General features: G+C 57.2%; 3 protein-coding genes across 3 annotated transcripts; 1 reads left to right on the top strand and 2 right to left on the bottom strand.

Annotated features, from left to right (window-relative positions):
• Window positions 1-2,684: 2,684 nt before the first annotated feature.
• On the bottom strand, window positions 2,685-3,708 carry PTH2 (parathyroid hormone 2). Its single transcript, XM_036275001.1, has 2 exons — window positions 3,587-3,708; window positions 2,685-2,859 (listed from the first exon to the last, which is right to left on the bottom strand). The coding sequence occupies exons 1-2, from the start codon at window positions 3,706-3,708 to the stop codon at window positions 2,685-2,687; spliced, it is 297 nt and encodes a 98-aa protein (XP_036130894.1).
• A 938-nt stretch (window positions 3,709-4,646) lies between these two features.
• GFY (golgi associated olfactory signaling regulator) lies at window positions 4,647-8,429 on the top strand. The gene is made up of 4 exons (XM_036275571.1): window positions 4,647-4,809; window positions 5,736-6,918; window positions 7,445-7,618; window positions 8,093-8,429. The coding sequence occupies exons 2-4, from the start codon at window positions 5,751-5,753 to the stop codon at window positions 8,290-8,292; spliced, it is 1,542 nt and encodes a 513-aa protein (XP_036131464.1). The 5' UTR covers window positions 4,647-4,809; window positions 5,736-5,750; the 3' UTR covers window positions 8,293-8,429.
• Window positions 8,430-8,624: 195 nt separating this feature from the next.
• SLC17A7 (solute carrier family 17 member 7) lies at window positions 8,625-18,544 on the bottom strand. The gene is made up of 12 exons (XM_036275844.1): window positions 18,354-18,544; window positions 14,433-14,685; window positions 13,418-13,536; window positions 13,037-13,151; window positions 12,873-12,960; window positions 12,617-12,703; window positions 12,385-12,527; window positions 11,577-11,726; window positions 11,297-11,429; window positions 10,543-10,653; window positions 10,209-10,336; window positions 8,625-10,004 (listed from the first exon to the last, which is right to left on the bottom strand). The coding sequence occupies exons 1-12, from the start codon at window positions 18,413-18,415 to the stop codon at window positions 9,711-9,713; spliced, it is 1,683 nt and encodes a 560-aa protein (XP_036131737.1). The 5' UTR covers window positions 18,416-18,544; the 3' UTR covers window positions 8,625-9,710.
• Window positions 18,545-21,298: the final 2,754 nt, after the last annotated feature.

The following is a 21,298-nucleotide window of genomic DNA, read 5'->3' as shown; positions in this document are numbered from 1 at the left end:
GCCTCTGTGTGTGGAGAGCCATAGGCAGCACCATAGCTGGGATTAAAAAAAAAAAAAAAAAGTGGAGCCAGGGAAGGATTTGAGACTACAGAGTGGTGAAATATAAGAGGTGGGCAAGAGCCTATGAAGGTTTTTGAACACCAGCTTGAACTTTACTCCCAAGAAGGGGCTGCAAGCAGAGAAGAGACAGAATCAACTTTGAGTAAGAAAGAGACCTTCTAGCCCTGGCCGGTTTGGCTCAGCGGTTAGAGCGTCGGCCTGCGGTCCAGAGAGACACGGGTTCGGTTCCGCTAAGGGCATGTACCTCAGTTGCAGTTTGTCCCCGGCCCTGGTTGGTCATGTGGGTGGCAACCACTCGATGTGTCCTTTTCACATCGATGTTTCTCTCTCTCTCTCTCTCTCTCTCTCTCTCGTCCTCTCTCTCCCTCCCACTCTACCTGAACAAAAAATGGAGAAATGTCCTCGGGTGAGGATAAAAAAAAAGAAAAGAAAGAGACCCTCTGAGCCTGTATAGGGGATGAATAATGGAGTGAGGCTGAGGCAGAAGGTGGGGAGAAGGCTGGGCCGTGGTCCAGGTGGGAGAGGATGAGGTCTGATCTGGACTCCAGGGTGTGGGTGGAAAGAAGGGAAGGGTGGAGAGAGGCAGAGCAGGAAGGATGGAGTCAGGGACCGACGTGCTGTGAAGGCAGATGAAGAAGGAAGGACAAGGAGATCACTGACCCAGTGACAGGTAGACTATGAAGCCATTCCCAAGATGGGGAACCCGTGAGAATGAGCTAATTGGGATGGAGTGAGTGTCTGGGTTCCAAGAGGTAGCTGGAGCCCTGGGCCCTGAGCTCTGGAGATGGGGGTCTGGTGTTACTCGCTGTGGAGATCTGTGGGGGAAGTAGAGTATGGAAGGGTACAGGCCAAGACCCAGCTTCCTTGCCCTCCACACACAGGATGAGGCTACTCACAGTGTCTAGAAGACTGCCTGGCATATGGTAACTGCTCGTAAGGTTGCAATTTCATTTCTCCATCAGAGTAGTGGAAAGGTTTAGACTTTGAAGTTGCACAGGTTTGGGTTCCAGTTATCCTTCTGTGCTTTGTTAGCGCTGGCAACTTGGGGAAATTACTCCTTTCAGTTTTATTTGTAAAATTTGGCCAACTCTGTAAGATTTTGAGTAATACAGTTACTCATTATTCAGTATTTCAATAGTAGAAACAGGGCTACCTCACGGCCAATTACTGTGCGTCCACCTTTCTGGAAATGCAAATTATGGAAGAGCTTGCCCCGCCCCTTCCCCCCCACTCGTGGCCCCGCCCCACCCTCTTCTCTGGACCAATCAGAGTGCGGTCCGCGCGAGCGGTTCAGAGCTCCCGGCGTCTGACAAGAAGTAGGTTGCCCGAGTCACCATCGAGGGGCGGGGCTGGAGGGCTGGCCGAGAGGCCTGAGGCAGATTCTGATGGGCTGCTTTCTAGCTTCACTCGCAGCCCAGGTGTCTCCCCACTTCCGCCCCATGCCTGCAGGAGCCCGACTCCTGGTACTCTCTCTCCTCCCCGCCCTAACTTGCCGCACCGATGGTCTTCCCTGAAGGACGCAGTTATAAAACCCTAAAGAAGCTGCTGGAGGCTGCTGCAAGAGAGGGGGAAACCCTTTTCTAATAAAAACGTTCGCTTCGTGCTAGGCGCTGTTCTGAAGTCCTCTCAGTGTATCTGGTTTAATCCTCAGATGAGGAAAAGGATGCTCAAAGGTTAAGCCCTTTCCAATACCACACAGCTGGGTTTGGGGGAATCTCTTTTCAAGACAGGTGCATTTCACACCAGGGTCCCTGATCTTCCCAGAGAGAAGTCGGGATAGTACAGCGCAAATGGTGAAATTTAGAGAAAATTCGGAGCTGTAAGAGAGAGAGAGAGAAAGATGGAGAACCAAAGGAAGAAAAAAGCCACGGAGTCAGGCAGAGAGAAAAGAAAAACAGAACAGTGATTAAGAAAGGGAGGAAGTTGTTTTAGAGGCAGCAAGGAGAGTAGAGAGAGGAGATAGAGATTCCCAGGAGGGTGAAAGAGAAGTTCAGACTCAGAGAAAGGAGGACAAACGCCTAAATCCAGAGAAGGGGGCAGAGACCTTGGAGGTTAGAGAACCAAAGAGATGGGGACAGGACCCAGGGAGGAGGACAGAGACTTAGGGATGGGGTGGGGGCAAAGACATGGGTGGGGAGGGACAGAGGCACGGAGAGGTGGGAACAGGGTGGGGGTAGGGGTACAGCAGAGAGAGGTGGGGGTATGCCTGAATGGAGGGAAACATGTTTCTTTTTTTATATATATATTTTTTACTTTATTGATTTTTAGAGAGAGAGAAAAGGAGGGGGAGAGAGAGACATCGATGAGAGAGAACATCGATTGGCCGCCTCCTGCATGCTCCCCACTAGGGATTTGGCCCACAGCCCGGGCATGTGCCCTGACCGGGAATCCAACCATCGACCTCTTGGTGCCTGGGTCCACACTCAGCCACTGAGCCACACGAGCTGGGCAAAGTGTTTTCTTTTTAAAGGAGAGAAAAGAGGGGACGGAGGGGCCGAAGTGCCAGTGTAACCTGTGCTGGGCCCGCTCCCCACCCCCGCCCCATGCACACAGGGCGCAGGAAGGAGGCGCAGAACTGAAGCACAGCAGGGTCTTTATTTATTAACGTGCCCGCGGGCGGGAGCTCAGCGCGCGTCCAGCACCAGCAGCTTGTGCATGTACGAGTTCAGCCAGTGGCGGCGCTCCAGGGCAGCCAGCATCCGCGCGCGCTCCCGGAAGGCCGCGTCGTCCGCCAGCGCCAGGCTCCGCCGGGACACAGAGGTGGCAGGACCCGCCCAGACCCGGCCCGGGGAGCGGAGGCTGTGGGGAGACCAAGAGACGTGGTTACTGCCTGACACTGCCTGTCCTCCTCATGGTCTAACTCGAAGCCCTGTCACTGCACTGTCTGTGGAGTAGCTCGATCTCTGCCCCTCTGTCTGTCTCTCTGTGTGGGTCTCTGCCTTTCTGTTCTCCAGGTTCTGAGCTCCCTGGGTAGGAGACCGGTCCGGTGTCCTGGTCCACCTCCGCACTCAGTGCACTGCCTGGCGCATACCAGTAAGGTGTTCAAAGATTGAGTCTGTTTCTGCTTTGACTTCAAGTCAAGACCTTTCTCAGAATTTTTTTTTATCCTCACACGAGGACATTTTTCCATTTTTTGTTTAGATAGAGTGGGAGAGAGAGGGAGAGAGAGAGAGAGAGAGAGAGAAAGAGAGAGAGAGAAACATCGAGGTGAAAGGGACACATCGAGTGGCTGCCTCCCACACGACCCAACCAGGGCCGGGGACAAACCGCAACTGAGGCACATGCCCCCAGGGGCAACCGAACCCGGGTCTCGCTGGACCGCAGGCCGCCGCTCCAACCCCTGAGCCAAACCGGCCGGGGCAATTTTTTTTTTTTTTTAATCTCTTGCTGATTCTTTGTCCGTCCCCATCTCTCCTCACCACTAGTCTTCTTTCTTGGTCTCTGTCCCCCTCTCTGAGTCTCTGTCCCCTTTCTCGTTGGGTCGCTTTCCTTGCCCCTCCCTGGGGATCCTGGGCATCACACGTACCTGAAGGACCCGGCAGGAGGCAGGGCGACACCTGAGGCTGTGCCAACGCCCCAGGGCACGAGCAGCAGGAGCAGCAGCAGGAGCCGCACCCGGGAGCTCCTGGGTATCTGGCGAGTCTCCATCACCTGTGGAGAGACAGGGAGGGCTCTGTGAGGCCCTTGTCCTGGACCAGAACCCCAGAATTTACCCAGCCCTGGCAGCCCAATCCCAGGGTCCCCTACCGCGCAGTGGACTCGGGCAGTGAGGCGGGCAGCCCCCTTATATCCCTTCCACAGCCCCCGCAGCGGGCAGTGACGCAGACCAGGGGGCCGGGGGCGTGGGGTCAGCCTCCCCCCAGGCTCATTAGGAGCCGCTAGCGGTAATGAGGAGCTTGGGGTGCGGGCCCGCCGCTGCCTTGGCGGCAACCAACTAATTGGGACCAAGAGCTGGGTCCTGAGGAGAAGCGGGAGGGGGAGAGACAGACAGACAGAGAGGTGGACACAGGGGGTGTGTCAGAGGGATAAAAATAGAGACTGGCAGCGGGACCATCAGAGCGGAAGCCAGAGACGAGAGAGACACTGGAAACGCCACAGAGGAGGGACTGAGAGAGAGAAACAGAGACACAAAGAGGTGAAGTAACCATGAGAAGGAAGGACAGAGAGTGACAGGAAAGGAAAAAGAGGAAGAAAGGTAAAGGAAAGAAGAGGAAAAAGAAGGAAATTGACAGCCAGCCAGAGATGAGAGAAAGGCTCTCAGAGAAGGAAATGGAAGGACAGCCAGCCTGGACAGAGCAGCCCAGAGAGACATCCGGGCAGGGAGAGAACCAGAAAGACACAGTGTGAGGTGGGGAAGGAGGAAAGGCAGGAGAAGACAAAGGCTATGTGTGATGGCCGGTGGTCTTGACGTAGGAGGGCACTAAAGGACTTGGACTTGGGCTGGGTGTAGGAGAGAAGGGAGCCCTGCTGTCAATGGGAAAATCGCTTCGTTGTGGCACATCCCTCCACCAAATGATCTAGTCCCTAACTCCCTTCCCCACTCCAGAGACAATGTCCTTTACCTTTGTCTCTTTAAGACCCTAAGCTTGTTGCTAGGCTCCCAAGATCCCCAGGGAGGGGGTCAGGTGCGTCACCTATGCCCCCTGGGACCCACCCTCCTGCTGCTCCACCCAGAGCCATTCTACAGCATTTACTGATCTCCGCATCCAGCGCTGCTCACCTGCTGTTATCTTGGACCCCACTGAACAGGTAGGAGAACCCAGGGCCCCAAGTGACACTGTCCCATCCCAGTGTCTTCCACTCCTACCTCCACCTGACCACAACCACCACCCCTACCTCCACCTGACCACAGATCTAGGCATCTCTGCCCCAGACCAGTCCCTGATACTCTGAAATCTAAGCTCCATCCTCAATAAACAGACCTGAGCCCCCCACAACTTTCTTCTGCAGGCTGAGGAATCCAGACTCCTACACCCCCATCTCTGGAAGACCCAAAACTCAGAGTTCCCAATCTCCTTCTAACTCAGGATCCAAGGGTTCCAGTCTCCCATTTCCTTTCTCCCCTGTAATCCAGCCCTCCAAACTTAGCTCAAAATTCTCAGCATCTGAACCTTCAGGCTTCTCTAAAGAACCAGGAATTTAGACCCACAGTGCCGTCCACCCTCTGGGAACTGGGAGTCTGAACCTCCAGCAGCCTTTTTGTGCAGAACCCAAGAGCCTCCCTCCTCCCTCAGATTCAGGCGTTCAGATCCACAACCCCTAGTCCTTCCTTCTGAGCCTCCTGTAGTGTAAACAACTTTTGAGTCAAGGTGTCCCTGGGGCCCTCGGAGAGGAAGGGATCCCGTGTCCATTCAAAGATCTATATCCTCTGAAGTGGAAGTTGAGGTCTGGGGACTTGGAGAGGTGTCATTTTCCCCCCCATTTTCCGGGATTCCACTTGGGGAAACAGATAAGGAAATTAACTACAACTCTGAAGAAGCCCCGCACCTGTGTCCCTTAGCTACGACTGCCAATGCCTCAACCTTCAGGGACTTTCCCTGGTGCCAAACTGGGCAGGAGATGTGGTCCACCTGGGAACCAGTGGGCAAGGCCTTTGAGAGTGGGTGTGGCCAGGCAGGGATTCCAGGGCAACTTCCTGACTTAACTCCTTCCTTCCTCCTCCCCCGAAATGATAGGTGTCTTCCAGAACTATGAAATCCTTCAGCTCCATCCTCTTCCTCCTTGTCTTCCTCTTCGCTGGGCTGGGTTCCAAGGCTGCACCTTCAGCCTCACCAACTGTGGGCTCTGACTTCCCGAGGATGGGCCACCCCTCCAAAACCTTTCTTCATGTTTCTAAAAATACCACTCTAGAACAGCCTAACCCAGAATCCCCTGGGATTGCTTCTCCTGAGCCCTCCATGATGCCTCATTTGGTTTTCCCTGAGCTCTTTCCCCATAACTTCACTGACACACCCAACCCTGGCCTCCCAGAACCCCCACACCCAGATTCTCCTGAGACCCCCAAACATAACTTACTCAACACCTCAATGTCAGAACCTCTGGAGACCCCCAAAGTTAATTTCTCCCAAAAGACACATCCAGAACCTTCTGAGACCCCCAAACCTGATCCGACTGAAATTCCACACCCAGAATCTCCTGAGACCCCCAAACCTAATTCCTCCAAAACTTTACACTCAGAATTTCCTGGGACCCCAAATCCTGACTCTACCCAAAATCCACACCAAGAATTCATGGGGATCCCCAAACTTAACTCCACTGAAATCTCACATGCAGAAGCCCCTGATCCTGACCCTACCAAAATCCTTTACCCTGAAACTCCAGAAGCTCATGACCCCAACACCACTGAGACCTCAAACTCTGAATTCCTTCAGATCCTCCACCCTAACCCTGCTGATACTCCTCACCCAGAATCTCATGTGACCCACAACTCCGACCCCACTGAAATTCCCCAGTCAAAACTCCCCACAACCCACCAAGATACAAAAGAGATAACTGTGGACTCTGACCCTGAAATCTCCACCAGTTTTCACCCAGAAACGCCTGCACCCCTCAAGGACCAAGCTGCTGCCCTAAATGAGCTGCCCATTAATACCAAGCCAGAAACCCTTGCAGCCACCCAGCCCAACTCCCTTAAATTGCCCACTTCAGATTATCCTGGGACCATTGAGCCCAAGGCCTCCCAGAACTCTATACCTAAAGAACCAGATGCCCCTCCTTCCTCATCCCGGATTGCAGACCCCCCTGCTCCTCCAGGGCCCCCTAATCAGCTGGCCCCTGCCACTCTGCGGGCCCCCCAGGGGCGCAGCCGAGGTGAGAGAGTCAACACTATCATCGTGGTGGAACGAGTGGAGGAGACCGGTGAGCGGCTAGGACTCGGACTCCTGGGTCTGAGGGGGGAGGGGCTGGGGGCCAGGACTCCTGGGTCTGAGGGGGGGAGGGGTTGGGGGCCTGGACTCCTGGGTCTGAGGGGGGAGGGGCTGGGGGCCAGGACTCCTGGGTCTGAGGGGGGGAGGGGTTGGGGGCCTGGACTCCAGGGTCTGAGGGGGGAGGGGCTGGGGCCAGGACTCCTGGGTCTGAGGGGGGGAGGGGTTGGGGGCCTGGACTCCTGGGTCTGAGGGAGGAGGAGCTGGGGGCTTGTGCTCTTGGGTCTGAGGGAGGAGGGGCTGGGGGCCTGGACTCCTGGGTCTGAGGGGGGAGGGGCTGGGGGCCTGGACTCCTGGGTCTGAGGGGGGAGGGGCTGGGGGCCAGGACTCCTGGGTCTGAGGGAGGAGGGGCTGGGGGCCTGGACTCCTGGGTCTGAGGGAGGAGGGGCTGGGGGCCTGGACTCCTGGGTCTGAGGGAAGAGGGAGTTTAGATTGCTTTATTCCCTGGCTCCTTCCTTCAGGCATGACCCTGGTGGGGCGCCCCCGGGGCATGGCGGGCGGGGCCCTGTGCCTCTTCTTGGCTGGGACCGGGATCCTGATCGGCATTTTCGTGTTGCTGTGGTGTCTCTACCGCCGGGCGGCTCGACACCGACCTTTCGCACACCACAGGCTTCCAAACGACGGAGATGAGCCGGGTGAGCGACCCTCACAGTGCCCTGCCCTGAACGCCTGCCCGTTTCCTTGACCAGGTTTTGCCTGGCACTTTGCCTGGCGCCCTGCCAAGAAGCACAGGCCCCCCATTCAAGGTCAACAGAAGCCCTGACCCCTCCGCAGTCAGGTCCTGCCTCCCAATTCTCTGAAATCTCACACCCACAGTCCAGCGCCTCCCCCAGAACAGCTGGCTGTCTCCTCCCACAGGTCCCTACAAGCCCCGCCCTCCCCCTGCGGGAGCCCTGGAATCCCCGCCCTCTCCACTTCGCGCCCCGCCCCAGTGCATAGACACCACGCCCCCTCGTCTATAAAAGGGCCCTCGCCTTTTCATTTGAAAACCCAGTTCCAGGGGACCTTCAGCATCCTCTGTCTCCCGCCTCCTCTTTGGTTAGTGACGGCAGCGGTGGGCACTGGCTCCCTGTGAGCCTGGGGATGACCTCGCCCCTTTGCTCCCACAGTTATGCATTTGGACACTCCGAAGGAGCCCTACGATCTCTACTTTTATGCACCGGACGCTTGGATCCCTTCACACATAGCCACCAAGCAGCCACCGCCCACTCCTCCGCTGCCGCCCAAGTTGCCCCCGCCGCCCCGCGGGGGCCACCCCCAGCGCCTAGAGCCGCTCTCCCCTGCCATGCTCCCCAACAACTTCGTGTGAGCCGCGCTGGGTCCCGCCAGACCTGCGCCATCCCCGAACGAAGGAAGGGCCAGGGGTTCACACCTCCTGGCATGCTGTGCGACATAGTGGTATTTTCAGATAGAGTCCAGCACAGAGAGAGGCTCTCCCTGTGACCGGAGAACACCCTTGGGATGAGGCAAAATAAATTACACGTTCCCTCCAGTAGACATCTCCTCTGGCGTGAGTCCGGGGGAGCAGGGTGGCTGGGGTCCTAGAACACGGAATCTGCAGGAGGAGGGGGCTGAGGAAGGAGGCAGCTGGAGCTCCTGTGACCCCCACTGCCACTGACCCAGTGATGACGACTGAGTGTGTACACCAAAGCATTTTATTGGGAGTGGGGCAGGGCAGGATTTACAGTCACAAAGACAGAGACACAGAGACACACCCTGCCCCCGGGGGGAAACCCTCGCCCCCAGCCCCATTTCCTGGGATTCTGTGACTTCTCCTATATATGTTCCCCAATTCAAAGCCAAAAGAGAGGTGTCTGAGAAGGGCAGCATCCCAGATTTTGAGTCATTTAGCCCCTGAGGGACACAACAAATGGCCACTGAGAAATGAGGGTAGTTTGAAACCACCCAGGAGAATAAAGTGCAAGGAATTGGGGGGAAGAGGGGCATCTTGAAACCACCATGGGGAAGTTCAATGGTGGTGGCTTCAAACCATTGATGAACTTGAGCAGCCACTATTTAGACCTGAAAACTGTGTCAGAAAAAGTGCATAGGGGTGGAGTGAGGCATACTGATAAAACCGCCAGTTTGGTTGTTTCCCCAGACTGTGCGCTAAGCTAGGGAGGAGGTCTTGGGGGATTTGGTGTTTCAGCAGAATCTGCTGGTGGAGGGAGGGGTGAAGAGGTTGGAGGATGTCTTGAAACCACCATTTTCCCTCAGAAACGCTGGTGAGAATCGATCTCTAAAATAGTGGGGATGGGTGATTGGTTAAACCAACCTGGAAAATGCAGAATAGTTAGGAGAGATTTGAAACTTCTAGAGGAAGACCTTGAGTTTTTCTGAGAGGAGAAGGGGGCTGAGTAATCTCAGGGTCCCTGGGGGTAAAGGAAAGGGGGAAGGTGCTGCAAAACCACAAGAGAGAACGAGAGATTGAACTGTCCATTCAAATAAAGCCCTGAAAGGAGAGATTTGAAACCACTGAGGCAGAACAAGTGGAGAAGGGAACCTTTAGGGGGATGTGGGTATCCTTGAAACTGCCAGTCTGCAACTTCACTACCCCTGAGAGGCGATTGGGAAAAGAAGAGGATTTGACAGCACTAGGAACAAGGGAGAGTGCTTCTTAGGCCTGAGGCAGGACAGAGAGCACTGGGGTTCCTTGACACTGTCACTCAGGCCAGAGATGTGTGGAATGGAGATTCTGGAAACTGCCATCCACTGGGAGGCACATGGTCAGTAGTCCCGGACAGGGGGTGGGGGTCTTGGGGGCTGAACTGTGCTGTGTATGGCCCCATAGGAGGGAGGGGGAGCAGGGGGTGCCCCAGGGGGCTCAGCTTCATCCTCCATTTCGCTTTCATCACTGCCGGCCAGCTGGTCATGGCCAACAAAGCCACATTTCTCTTCGCTCATCTCCTCAGGCTCTGCCCACGGCTGCTTCTCTCCAGAAGCGAAGACCCCATAGAAGATGACACCCCCGTAGTGCACCAGGGAGGCGATTAGGAACACGTACTGCCACTCCTCCCGAGTCTGTTGGGGGACAACAGGGAGGTGAGGTAAGAGGCCAGAGAAATAGAAGGTGAAGAGAGAACCGGAGAGGGGGAGGGGAGGCCCAGAGAAAGGGAGGCAGATCAGAGAGAAGCTGGAAGACACCTGCAGCGGGCAGGGACGGAGCCCCGACAGGGTGCCATGCACAGGGTTGGAGGGCGAGTGGGTCAGGACACATGCACTGACCTTGTGCTTCGTCATGGCACCCACGATGATGGGGCACACCATGCCTGACAACGTGCCCACGCCGTTGGAGATGCCCATGAGGATGCTGGCATAGCGCGGGGCAATGTCCAGGTGGTTTACATTGAACCCTGGCAAGAGGAGCCAGGAGGCATCACACCTGAATCTCTCTCCAGTGACTCCTTCTGAGCCGTCCCTTCCCCGACTCCCACCTCTGCCCTCACCCACTGCTCTTTCTAGTCCACCTTTTGCGTGGCTGGGAGGTCCCCTTCCTGAGCCAGGAAGTCCCCTACAGCGCTGTCCAGATTCCCCCAAGCTGCGGATCCACGGTTCTCACCAGAGATGGCAAAGCCGCTGAAGCCCACAGCGAGGACCAGGAAGGAGATGGCCACGCCCTTGGAGTGCGAATAGCCGACCACCAGCAGCAGAGTGGCCTCCATGCCGAAGCCTGCGAAGGGCCCCCTCATCTGAGTGCCAGCTGCCCCTCACCATCTCTCCAGACCTAATCCCGCCCCAGCCCACCTCTACCCACTCCATGCCTGTCCTTGGCTTTGCCCCTCATTCCATCAGCCCTAAGCCTGACCCTGGACCACCCAACCGCACAGCTTCAGCGCCTCAGCTGGGCCCTCCATGGCCCCACCCCTTGGCTAGGCCACGCCCTGAAGATGCAGGGTCCCAGCTCCACCCGTGCACATTCACACCTTCTCTCTCTGTCCACACTCCTTAGACAGTACGCCACCTAGACCCCTCTCTCCAGGTCCCCAACTCATAGGCAGGCCCTCTTCATCACCCACTTCCCATCCACCCGGCTCTGTCTGTCCATGGTAGACCTCGCTCTTCCAGACCCGACTTGGTCTGCCTCTGCTCCACCTGGATGTCCATACACACTCCACCCGCACCCACCCCCAAGGCCTGAGACTGCCACCTGAGATTCTCTTCCATCCAGGCCCCTGACCTCGCCTTTTTGGACACACACTCCTGGACACGCCTCTAATCCCACCCCATCCTTCCTTGGTCCCGGTTCCCTGAATGCGCCCCACCACACTCTGCCCCGCCCAGGCTGCCCCAGGCCTAGACCCCGCCCCACTCACCTCCACAGTTCATCAATTTACGCACGTTGGTGGTGGACATGATACGGCGGCTCCTCAGGAAGTCAGCGATCTGGCCACCGATGGGCACGATGATGGTCATGACCAGGTGGGGCAACGCTGACACCAGGCCCACCTGCGCCGGTGGGGGTACAGGGCAGGGGCTCAGGGGGTTCGTGCACATTGGCTGCGCCCTGTCCCTCATTCCAACTCCTTGGGACCCAGGTCACACTCCTTCTCCCTCAACCCCGCTGCGCCCCCTGGCCTCCCCTCCTAGGCCAACCTTGCTGATCTCGAAACCGAACACTTCTTCGAAATAGGCGGGCTGAGAGATAAGGAGCAGGTAGAAGGTCCAGCTGCGGCAGAAGTTGGCCACGATGATAGCGTAGACCGGCATGGACGTGAAGAAGCGGCGCCAGGGTGTGTTAAACTTCTGTGTGGGCCAGAGGAGGGGCCTCTAAGACAGCAACTAGGGCCGGCAGCTCTCCACGTCCCTTCGGGAACCTCACTACAGTCCCGCAGAGACCCCGGTTTCCCCAACTCATTAAAACCTCCAGGTCCCCAGGGGCGCCAGCCCGACCATGTCCCTGGCATCCTAGCCTCACTGTGACACTTCGGAATACAGGACTCCTGGTTCTACAGTGGCCCCTCAGCTTCGCTCGCCTCCGGACATGACAATAACCCTCAGGGACCCATAAACGTGGACCCAGGAATCTCTTTCCATTCAATTATGACTCCTAAATCTAACCTCACCCACCTCAATGTCTAAGCAAAACCTCTACCTTCTAACCCCGCCTCTGCGGGCTTGACCACGCCCCGCCAGTGTTTCCGCCCGTCTGGCGGCCTAGACCTGCCCTCAGCATCTACTAACCCGGCCCTCCCCGGGCTTCAATCCACCTCCCGGGCTCTAGCCCCGCCTCCCGGGCTCTAGCCCCGCCCATTGGCGTTTCCATCTGGTCTCCTCTGAATCTACTGGAACCCACCAGGATTCACACGCTGTGCGGGTTCGAAGCCCCCATTTCTCCTGCCTCCCTGCTTGGATATCTCTCCTCGCCCCACCGCGCCCCCGCCCCGCAGGCTTGGGCCCGGACCGTGAGGGGGTTCATGAGTTTGGCGCTCTCCCCGATGGCGTCCTCGATGTACTTGCGCTCCTCTTCTGAAATGCTGGGGTGCAGCGCAGGGGACTCATAAGAGACGAGCAGCCAGAACAGGTACCAGAAGATCCCGAAGCTGCCTGGCGGGGTCAGGAGGGAGATGGGAACGAGGTGACAACCGGCCTCGCTCCGCCCCAGCGCCACCCAGACCGAGGCGCCCAGGCCTCACCGTAGACGTAGAACACAGAGCTCCATCCTGAGTACTGCACCAGGACCCCAGCGAGAGGCATCGCGACCACCGCCCCGGCATAGGAACCTGAGGGGAGGACGCGGGAAAGAGAACAGACCTACCTACCCTCAGGTTTCAGGAGTACGAACCCCCAGACTCAGAAGTACAAGCCACAGCCCCTCCTTCTGTGCAGCTGGGTACCCAGCCTCCTCCCCTGACAGACCCGCAAATCTAGATCCCAGCCCCTTCTTCTCACCGCAGAAAGCTGTGGTCGCCAGGCGGCTCCGCTCTAAGGGAGGGGCCCATTTGCTCCAGATCCCGTGGCAGGCGGGGTATGTCACCCCCTAGGGAGAAGAAAACCAAAGTCTGCGAGAAGAGGAGAGGGCAGGTGGGGCGGGGTCATAGGGAGCGGGACTTTACCTCTACCAACCCCTGCAGGATCCTCACGAAGATGACACAGCCATAGTGGACTCGGGCAGCCGAGGGGATCAACATGTTTAGAGTGGATGTAGCAACAATAGCAAAGCCGAAAACCCTGATGGAAAGAGTCCGTGGTCCGAAAAATGGGTTCAGCTACCCGACCATGCCTAGGATTCTGCTCTTTCTGCCCACAGCAGAACCCGGTTCCCCACAACCCCAGACCCCACCTTCTCTATCACTCCCACCTTTCACAATCACAAGCCCCGCCTTTCTCTAAGACCCCGCCCCCAGACTCCTCCCATTTTCCCACAAACAGCCTCCAAATGCCAGGCCACACAACTGTAGTTCCCGCCCACCTTGAGGTGACCCCGCCCCCCGTACCTGTTGGCTGCGAATTTTTGGCAGATAAATCCCCCGGGAATCTGGGTAACAATGTAGCCCCAGAAAAAGGAGCCGTGTATGAGGCCAACAGTCTCTGGATCCCAGTTGAACTGAGCTTTCTGTGGGCCAAAAAGCACATCGAACCAGTCGCCTGCCTCAGCCTCTGCCCTCCGCCAATCAGCACCCACAGCCTTAGTCCCTTGGCCAATCAGCAACAAGGATCCCCTCTCGCCCTACCAAACAGAGTTCAAGCTATTCCTGGGGTCCTTCTCGAACTAGGCTACTCCACGTTGTTAGGGCCTGTACCATCTTAGCAACGGGGCCTGTTGCTTGCCCAGACGCCTCCATCTGCCTGTTCCCTGCCTCAGTGCCCCTTCTCTGAATGTCTAGGGGTCCCGATATGGGGTGGGGATTCTTTCTCTACCTCTAACCAATTTAGGAACTGTTTGCCGAGTAATCGGGATGAGTTCTAGTCAAGGACAAGAAGTAGCCAAAGGGGAAGCCTGATGGGAAGGGAGCTAGAGGTGGGGTTGACCACAGCCATCGTCAGAACTTTGTTTTCTGAGACAGAGGTACAGCCCACCCTGAAATTAAAATAGAGAGAAAATCTGATGTGAGGCAGGGTTTAGGTAACAGCCAGAGCAGAGGAAGCGGGAGTTAGCAGCGGTGGAGCTGCAGAAAAACCAGGATTACCATTCAGTGGGGAGCCTGTGACGGGACCGGGATCAAGATGCGACACTGGGACAGGTGTGAGACGCAGGCGGAGCAGAAGTTGCTAGGAGGCCCGAAATGGAGAAGGGGCAACACATAGAGAACCTAATACTGGGGAAGAGTCTACATTTTGAAATTAAGGACCTGAACTCAATAGGGGCGGGGCTTCATTCCATGGGGCGGGGCTAGGGGAGAAAGATCCCTGAGACCAGTCGGAGCTGAGCACGGGTAGGCGGGGCTACCCAGGTTTGACAGAGGCGTCATCAGGGGCGTAGGCAGTACCACCGCACCCTCCCTGAGCTACCTGCACCACCAGGTGGCCCCCGCGGTGGGTCGTGCTGTTGTTGACCATGGAGACAATGGCCACGCCCAGGTTGCAGCGGATGCCGAAGCTGATGCAGAAGCCCAGACCGCTCATGATGGCTATAATGTAGCGGCGGGGGAGGCCGAAGCAGGTGCAGTCCACCACCGGCGGGTCCCGAGTCTGCGTCGTGACTGGGCGCCCGTCAGCACTCAGCTCCAGCGTCTCTGCCCCTTCCTGCCGCTTCTCCAGAAGGCTGCGGGCAGCAAGAGTCAAAGACTCGGGCGTCCAGGGCCCCAGCCCCCTCCTCCCTGTGACACAGGAGTTTAGGGCAAAATCTCCTGCTTGAAAATGACCAGGATTCTAACTAAGCCCGCATTCCCTCCTTCCTTCCCCCAGGAGTCCAGCTCCCTCTCTCCCCAGCTCCCAGGAATCTGGACCCGCAGTCCCCATCTCCCTCAGACCAGGATTCCATGCCCCCAGCCTCCTCCTCCCCCAGACCCAGGTGTCGAAGTCCTCGGTTCCCTTCTCTCCAGCCTTGTCATCTCCCAACTCAGCAGTTTTACACCCCACACTACCCTTGGCGATCCAAAAGCCTGTGCCCTCAGCCCCCACCCCAAGACCCAGAGACTCTCTCTCTAGCCCCCTCCCCAGATAGGAGTCTATTTGTGGAATCTAAAGGTGCTAAAGAGATGCTTCAGCAAAGGTGTCAAAAGAACAGATGCTTCTCAGCCACGTCTGCTATATATACCAGCGCCCCTCCTCCCCTGCCCCATGGCTTGCCCTTCCTGCTTCCAGGCCCCAGGTGTGGGGCTGACATCCAGCTGACTCCATTCAGCCACCAGAAGCCCATTCCTAGGGACTAGGGGGTGGGAGGCTTCTGGGGCCCGGGAACCCAGCAGCCCAGTTGAGCTTCCCTGGGGAACCTTGAGTTCAGGCTGCCCGCCTAGGGGATAGGGAGGGAGAGCGGCGGGCGGTGTCCTGGCAAGGGACAGATGGCCCTGGTAGGGGGATTGGCTCAGTCCCCAGCAAGGCTGTCGCCCCCGCCCGTTCTGGATCGGGGATTGAGTCTGTGATGATGGATAGGATACTCGGAGGGCCACCTCCAATCCAGAGAGAGGCTGCAGGGAGAGGTCCAGAGGTGTGGAAAGACCCTAAATGGGGGTGGGCTTGGGAGGGGGCAGAGGCTAAGACAGAGGGGCAGAGACATAGAAGGAAGAGAGAGATCCAGAAGAGGACAAAGACCCAGAGAGACAAGGAGAGAATAAGATAGGGGCAGCGACCCCAGGAGAAGGGGGGTGGGGGCAGGACAGAGACCCAAAGACAGGGGACAGAAACTCAGGTGAGAGAACATAGATACAGCGAAGCAGAGCACCGAAAGAAAAGGAGACTGGGAGACCGAGGAGGCAGGCTGGGGACGTGATTGGTGAGGTGCGGCTCCTCTCTGAGGCGGGTAAGCAGCCAGAGGATCGGGCTGGATCCCAGGAAGGGGCTAGAACAGATGGAGGCGAGGGAGACTGGGACGGGGGAGGAAAGAACAGCCAGACGGCCTGGGGGGAGGCGGTGGAAGAGAGGAGAGAACACAGCCACCCTCCCCATCCTAGAACTTAAGGAGAAGGGAGGAGGAACGTTAAGAAACGGGATTGGGGGGAGAAAGAGAGTGGGGGAGTGGACCAAACCCAGGGGGGTGAGGAATGAGACCCTGAGAGGGGGTCACAGACAGCTGGGGAGAGGGGGATGGAAGCCCCCAGAATGGCTAGTACAGGGTGGTAGGGACGGCCCACTCCCATCGGAACATGTCAGCCACTGAGATTAGACTTTGACCCACGTTGATAGCAGATGCTATTTGACCCTGAAATTCAAGATGTGGCTGCAGCCGGCAGTTAACCAAAATAAAGGTGTCTCAGTCTCTGGATCTCTCTGTCTCTGCTTCTCTCTCCGGTTCTCCACTCTCCCAGATCTCTGTCCCCTTATGTCCCTTTGTTTCTCTCTTCTATTCCCAACATACAACTAAGGGAACTGAGGCTCAGGGGATGAAAGTAGCATGTTCAAGGTCACCCACAAGAAGAGAGATGGGGCCTGATCACTTCCTGGCCCCAGCATCACCCCACCCAAGACCTGGCCCTCGGAGAGGAGGTGCTTTGGCTCCTTGTCTCCCCTCCATTCCCTTCCCCACATGTCCTTGTCCCAAGTCGCCTAGTTTACTGTCTGTTTCCTGGGCTTAGGGAGTTGTCCACCCACTCAAGCATCTCTCATCTCGAGGAAAATCTGCTGCCGCCACCCCGGGTTGGGGAGGGCCTGACCTGGGTTTGAATGATGGCACTGTGCTCATCCACCAATTTCTCCCCCTCCTCGAATTGAGCCTCAGTTTCCCCAGCTCCATCTAGAAGACTAAAGGAATCAGGGTGTTGTGTCCAACACAGAGCATCTCCCCCTGTCTCCAACCATCACAGTGAGCCCCAAGATTCAGATGCAATGTTCTTCTCCATTCAAACTCCGTGGCGACTGTCCTGGCAGGAGGTCTGAGTTCTGAGGTCTCTAGGGGCCTGAGAGGCAACTCAGAGAGGTGAGAGTCAGGCAGAGACAGACCGAGAGAAACCCAGACACAGATGAGAAGCAGAGACTGGGGCGGGGGCTAAGGGACACATCCCTCCCGCACTGCCCCCCCCCAGCCTCCTTCATCAGCACATCTCTCTGTGTCTCCTGACTTCTCACTAATGTATTTTGAGAAACTCGTGAAAGGAGGCGAGAAAAAGGGTGGGGAGCGGATGGGAGATTGGGAAAAGCAAGGGTGAGGTTATCTCAGCTTCCCCACCACCACCCCCATCACTGCGCCATCCTCCTGCCCCCTCCCTTCTGTCCAGACTTATTTCCATCTCTTGTGTTACTAGAGGGTGGGGTAACTTTGGAGCTAGGAGGTGATCTGCAGCAAACAGGACTCATGTTAGACTTAGAGAAGGACTTGCATGGCCTAGTGAGATGGACAAAGGGTCAACTAAAGTTGGGGTCAGGACTGTGGCCATGGTGGCAGGGATTGATCAGGCTATCTCCTGCCTGCACTGTGCCAGATATTTTTAGGCCTCTCCGCAGATGAGTAATTTCTCTGACTTGGAGCCAAGGCTAGAGTTGGGGGTGAAAGACTGAAGGGAGGTGTCCAGGCTGGCCTGGGGACACCGAGGTCACTGGGGTCACCTCCCTGGCTTGTAGGAAGTCCATCTTAGCTCTCACTTGCATCCTTTGGGAGGTCTAATTTTGGGCCTGCAAGTACCTTCTCCTCCAGAGACCCAGGACACCCTGGCTTCTTCCTCCCAGCTTAACTCTCCTCAAGGACAAGAACCAATGGGCCCCAATCCGCTTTAGCTTCAGATTAAACGCTCTGAGTAACAGAAACTGAGAAAGACTGAGTGACGGAGAGACCCAGGGTAGGGGGATAAAAACCCAAAGAGAAAGGACAGAGACGTACCTGAAAGAAGAGAGTCAGAGTCCAGAGTGGGAGACAGAGACCCCGAGAGAGGGGATGATAGAAATCTAGAGAGAGCAATGGCCAGAGAATCGCAGAGAAGAGGGAGACTCAGAGATAAAGGGGACTAGAGACCCAGAGAGAGAGGCACAGAGAGAAGAGAGGTGAACAGAGACCCAGAAGTGGGACGGGGGTTCAGAGACCCAAAAAGAGGGAAACATACAGTCCCAGGGAAACGAGTAGAGACTGGAGTGGGGTGGGACCAAGAAAAAGAAACCAGATGATGAGCAAGATAGAACCAGGGAGAGCGGTGCCGTCGGAGGCACAGGGAGAAAACTGGACAGATGGGTGGACCCCGCCATCCCATCCACGCCTGCCCATCTATCCGTCTGCGCCCAGGGCGGAATGAGCGTCCTCCTCGGACCATCTCCCTCTTCCCCGCCCAGGACCCCCACCACGCTCACCGGTGCAGCCTCCCGAGGGCGCGACCCGCTAGCTTCCGAAACTCCTCCTTTCGGAACTCCATGGTGGCTGCCCCTGCGGCCGGTCCTCCCCGCCGATCCCCCCGCCCGCGGGCCCGGGCGGCCGCGTCCGGGTTCCCGGGGTCCGCCCCGGCCCGGCCGGCCCCGCAGCTCCGCTCGGGGGGAAGGAGGCTGCGAGTGCGGGCTGCCTGGGGGCTGTCACCGAACTCAGCGTCGGGGGCGGGGCGGTGGGAGGCCCCGCCCACCTCTGCTAGACCCTGCCCCTGGCATTATAATCCCGCCCTTTTCTGGCGGAGGCCTCCCCTCCCGGTCCGTCCCCGCCCTTCCATCCCTAGCCCGCACCTCTGGGTTCTGAATCCACTCCTGAGTTGCATCGCCCCAATTCTGTCCCTCCCCGGAGTTCTTTCCCCTCATTCTATCCCTGCCCCTGGCTCCTTCTATCCCAGATTTTCTCTTCCCCATCTGAGATTTGTCCCCCGCCCCATGTCAGTTCCCTTCATTTCATCCCCGCATGTTTGTCCCTTTCAGTCCATCTTGCTTCAGTTTCCTTCCGCGTTGCATCCTCTCAGTCTCATCCCTCCTCATTTCTGCGCCCTCGGGTCCACATCGCACCCCCTGGACTCCACCCCCATCCCGCGACATTATCCCCGGTTCCAACTCTCTCATTCAGAAGGTTCTTCTCTCTTTCAGGGAATTCTTTCCCCTGAATTCCAAACCCCATTTCCATTCACCCATTGTCCCCGCTCTTTCTTCCCCCATCCAGTTTCTTCCCGTCGGACGACCATTCCCTTGTTTCCATCTTTCCTCTTTTGAATTCCATCCCCCTTCTCTTCTGCTTCTCCTTTGGGCATACCCTCTCCTTGACCCCCCCCCCATTTCCTTCCCCTCTCTGTTCCATCCCCAACTGTTATACTGCCCCGTCTCCGCCGCCCCCCCCCCCCCGGCGCTAGTTTCCACCCAAATAATTTCGCCCACACCTCGGGATCTGTCCACTCTTTCAGTTCTGACTCCACCCTCTGAGTTCTGTCCCTGCCCGCTGGGATCTGGCCCGCCCCCTACATTCTCACTCCGCCCCTGAACCCAGCCCCGCCCCTCTAAGGTTGAACCAGGACTTTCCCACCGTCTGCCCCTCTCCTCTCTGCAGACGAGCCCCTCTCCCCGACGCTGAGTCCACCTCCAGGCCCAGCCCCAGGGGGGTGCTCCTTTCACCACCGCCTCTCTGCGTCGGGCTGCAAATGCATTCGGGATGAAATTTTCATGAGGTGCACAGGCCGGCCAGGGTGGGAGGCGCAGCCGGCGTCGCGGGCGGGCGCCGCGGCCCGATGTCCCGCTGCCACGGCCCGCCGCGGCCTCTCGACGGGCTTCTGGGTCTCAGTTTGCCTGTGTTTGAAAACCCCCGGGTCCCGGGCGGGAGGGGCTGGGGACTGGACTTCAGTGTCTGTCGGAGGCGGCGGCTGGGGCCCGGGCTCCTGGGTCTGAGGGAGGAGCAGCCCGCAGAGCCGTCCACACGCGCCACCCTGTGGCGGCAGAATCTGCAGCCTCCGTGCGGAGGCGGTGGCCGCGGCTCCGCGCCAGGTGTGAAGGTGGAGCAGATGGTGATGGGGCGGGAGTGGGAAGAGGGCCCGGCCGCTGCCAAATCCCGTGCCTTCACCGGAACCATCACCATGGAGACCGAGGAAGGCAGAAAGGACCCAGCCCCACACTTTTCCCGACCAAAGAACGAGTTCTGCGGCCCCACGGAGGGTCCCTCCATGAGAACTACAAGCCCCAGCGGCCGCTAGACCTCAGTGTTGGCTTCGGAAGGGCCACGTGCCCCGAGGGCCGCTGGGAGTTGTAGTTGAGAGTGCGTTACGCCCTCTAGTGGACACGGCGCCCACGTTGTCTTCTTTAGGTGCCCACACTCAACCCAACTTCACCCGCTTCCTATCATCTAGTCCCCCTCTACCCACCCAATTCAACTCCGTTCCAGTCACACTGGCCTCTTTGCTGCTCTTCCAGTTTACCACTGAGGCTCCTCCATTCATTTATGCACCCAGAACTATGGAAAAAGGAGAGGGTGTTGGCAATCATTAATTTAACAAATATTTCAGTTCTGACTAAGTGTCAGGTATAGTCATACTGTCGGGGACATAGCTATAAGAATAATACTGGGGTCCTGGCCGGTTTGACTTCAGGGGTTAGAGCGTTGGCCCTGGGATCAGAGAGGCCGGGATTCGGTTCCCGCTGAGGGCACGTACCTCAGTTGCAGTTTGTCCCCAGCACCCGTTGGGGTCGTGAGGGTGGTAACCACTCCATGTGTCTCTCTCACGTGGATGTTCCTCTCTCTCTCCCTCCTGCTCTATCCCAAGAGAAATGCAAAAATATCCTCAGGTAAGGATAAAAAAAAAAAATCAATGAAAAACTATCCTCTGGTGATGATTAAAAATATATAAAATAAAATTATAAAGAGTGAGGATAAACCAAAAAAAAAAGAGAATAATATTGGGTATTGGGGGCCATCAGAGGAGGATTCTAACTCAGCCAGCGTAGATCAGAGATAAATTGAAGGTTGAAAAGCTTTCCAGGGAAAGCTCAAAAAAGGGATGACTGGATGGGGAGGCGGGTCAAGACGGTGGGAGCAGGCAGGATCCACCTCAGGGGAACAGTGCGTGCAGGGTTGGGAAGCAGGAAACAGTTTGGTGTGACCGCGACATGAAGCACAGTTCCAGGAATGGGCAGCTTGTCAGGATGAGGGGCAGGAGAGGCTAGAGATGATGGTATGGATCGGGTCACCAAAGCGCTCGGAAAATGCCTCCGGTGAGGGCGAGAGAATTAGAAAGCTCCCAAGTGTACTGGAGAGGAAGTGCTCAGTAGAGGGCACAGCAGAAACTAAGAGAAGGTGCAAACAGTGGTGTGGGCAGGACACTCTTCAGTGTGAATAGACAGTG

Source organism: Molossus molossus, unplaced genomic scaffold (genome assembly GCF_014108415.1).
Source record: "Molossus molossus isolate mMolMol1 unplaced genomic scaffold, mMolMol1.p scaffold_m16_p_21, whole genome shotgun sequence".
Taxonomy (NCBI): Eukaryota; Metazoa; Chordata; class Mammalia; order Chiroptera; family Molossidae; genus Molossus; species Molossus molossus.
This window is presented reverse-complemented; position numbering and strand designations above follow the sequence as displayed.

Bases quoted from the DNA above. Each gene is read 5' to 3' on its own strand.
- PTH2 (XM_036275001.1), bottom strand. From the start codon at position 3,708: ATGGAGACTCGCCAGATACCCAGGAGCTCCCGGGTGCGGCTCCTGCTG. The intron at 2,860-3,586 runs GTACGTGTGATG...GTCTCCCCACAG, and splicing joins CCTCCTGCCGGGTCCTTCAG to CCTCCGCTCCCCGGGCCGGG.
- GFY (XM_036275571.1), top strand. From the start codon at position 5,751: ATGAAATCCTTCAGCTCCATCCTCTTCCTCCTTGTCTTCCTCTTCGCT. The intron at 6,919-7,444 runs GTGAGCGGCTAG...TCCTTCCTTCAG, and splicing joins GGAACGAGTGGAGGAGACCG to GCATGACCCTGGTGGGGCGC. The intron at 7,619-8,092 runs GTGAGCGACCCT...TTGCTCCCACAG, and splicing joins AAACGACGGAGATGAGCCGG to TTATGCATTTGGACACTCCG.
- SLC17A7 (XM_036275844.1), bottom strand. From the start codon at position 18,415: ATGGAGTTCCGAAAGGAGGAGTTTCGGAAGCTAGCGGGTCGCGCCCTC. The intron at 12,704-12,872 runs GTGAGAAGAAGG...TCCTCCCCTCAG, and splicing joins GGCGACCACAGCTTTCTGCG to GTTCCTATGCCGGGGCGGTG. The intron at 11,430-11,576 runs GTTGGCCTAGGA...CCACCGGCGCAG, and splicing joins TCGGTTTCGAGATCAGCAAG to GTGGGCCTGGTGTCAGCGTT.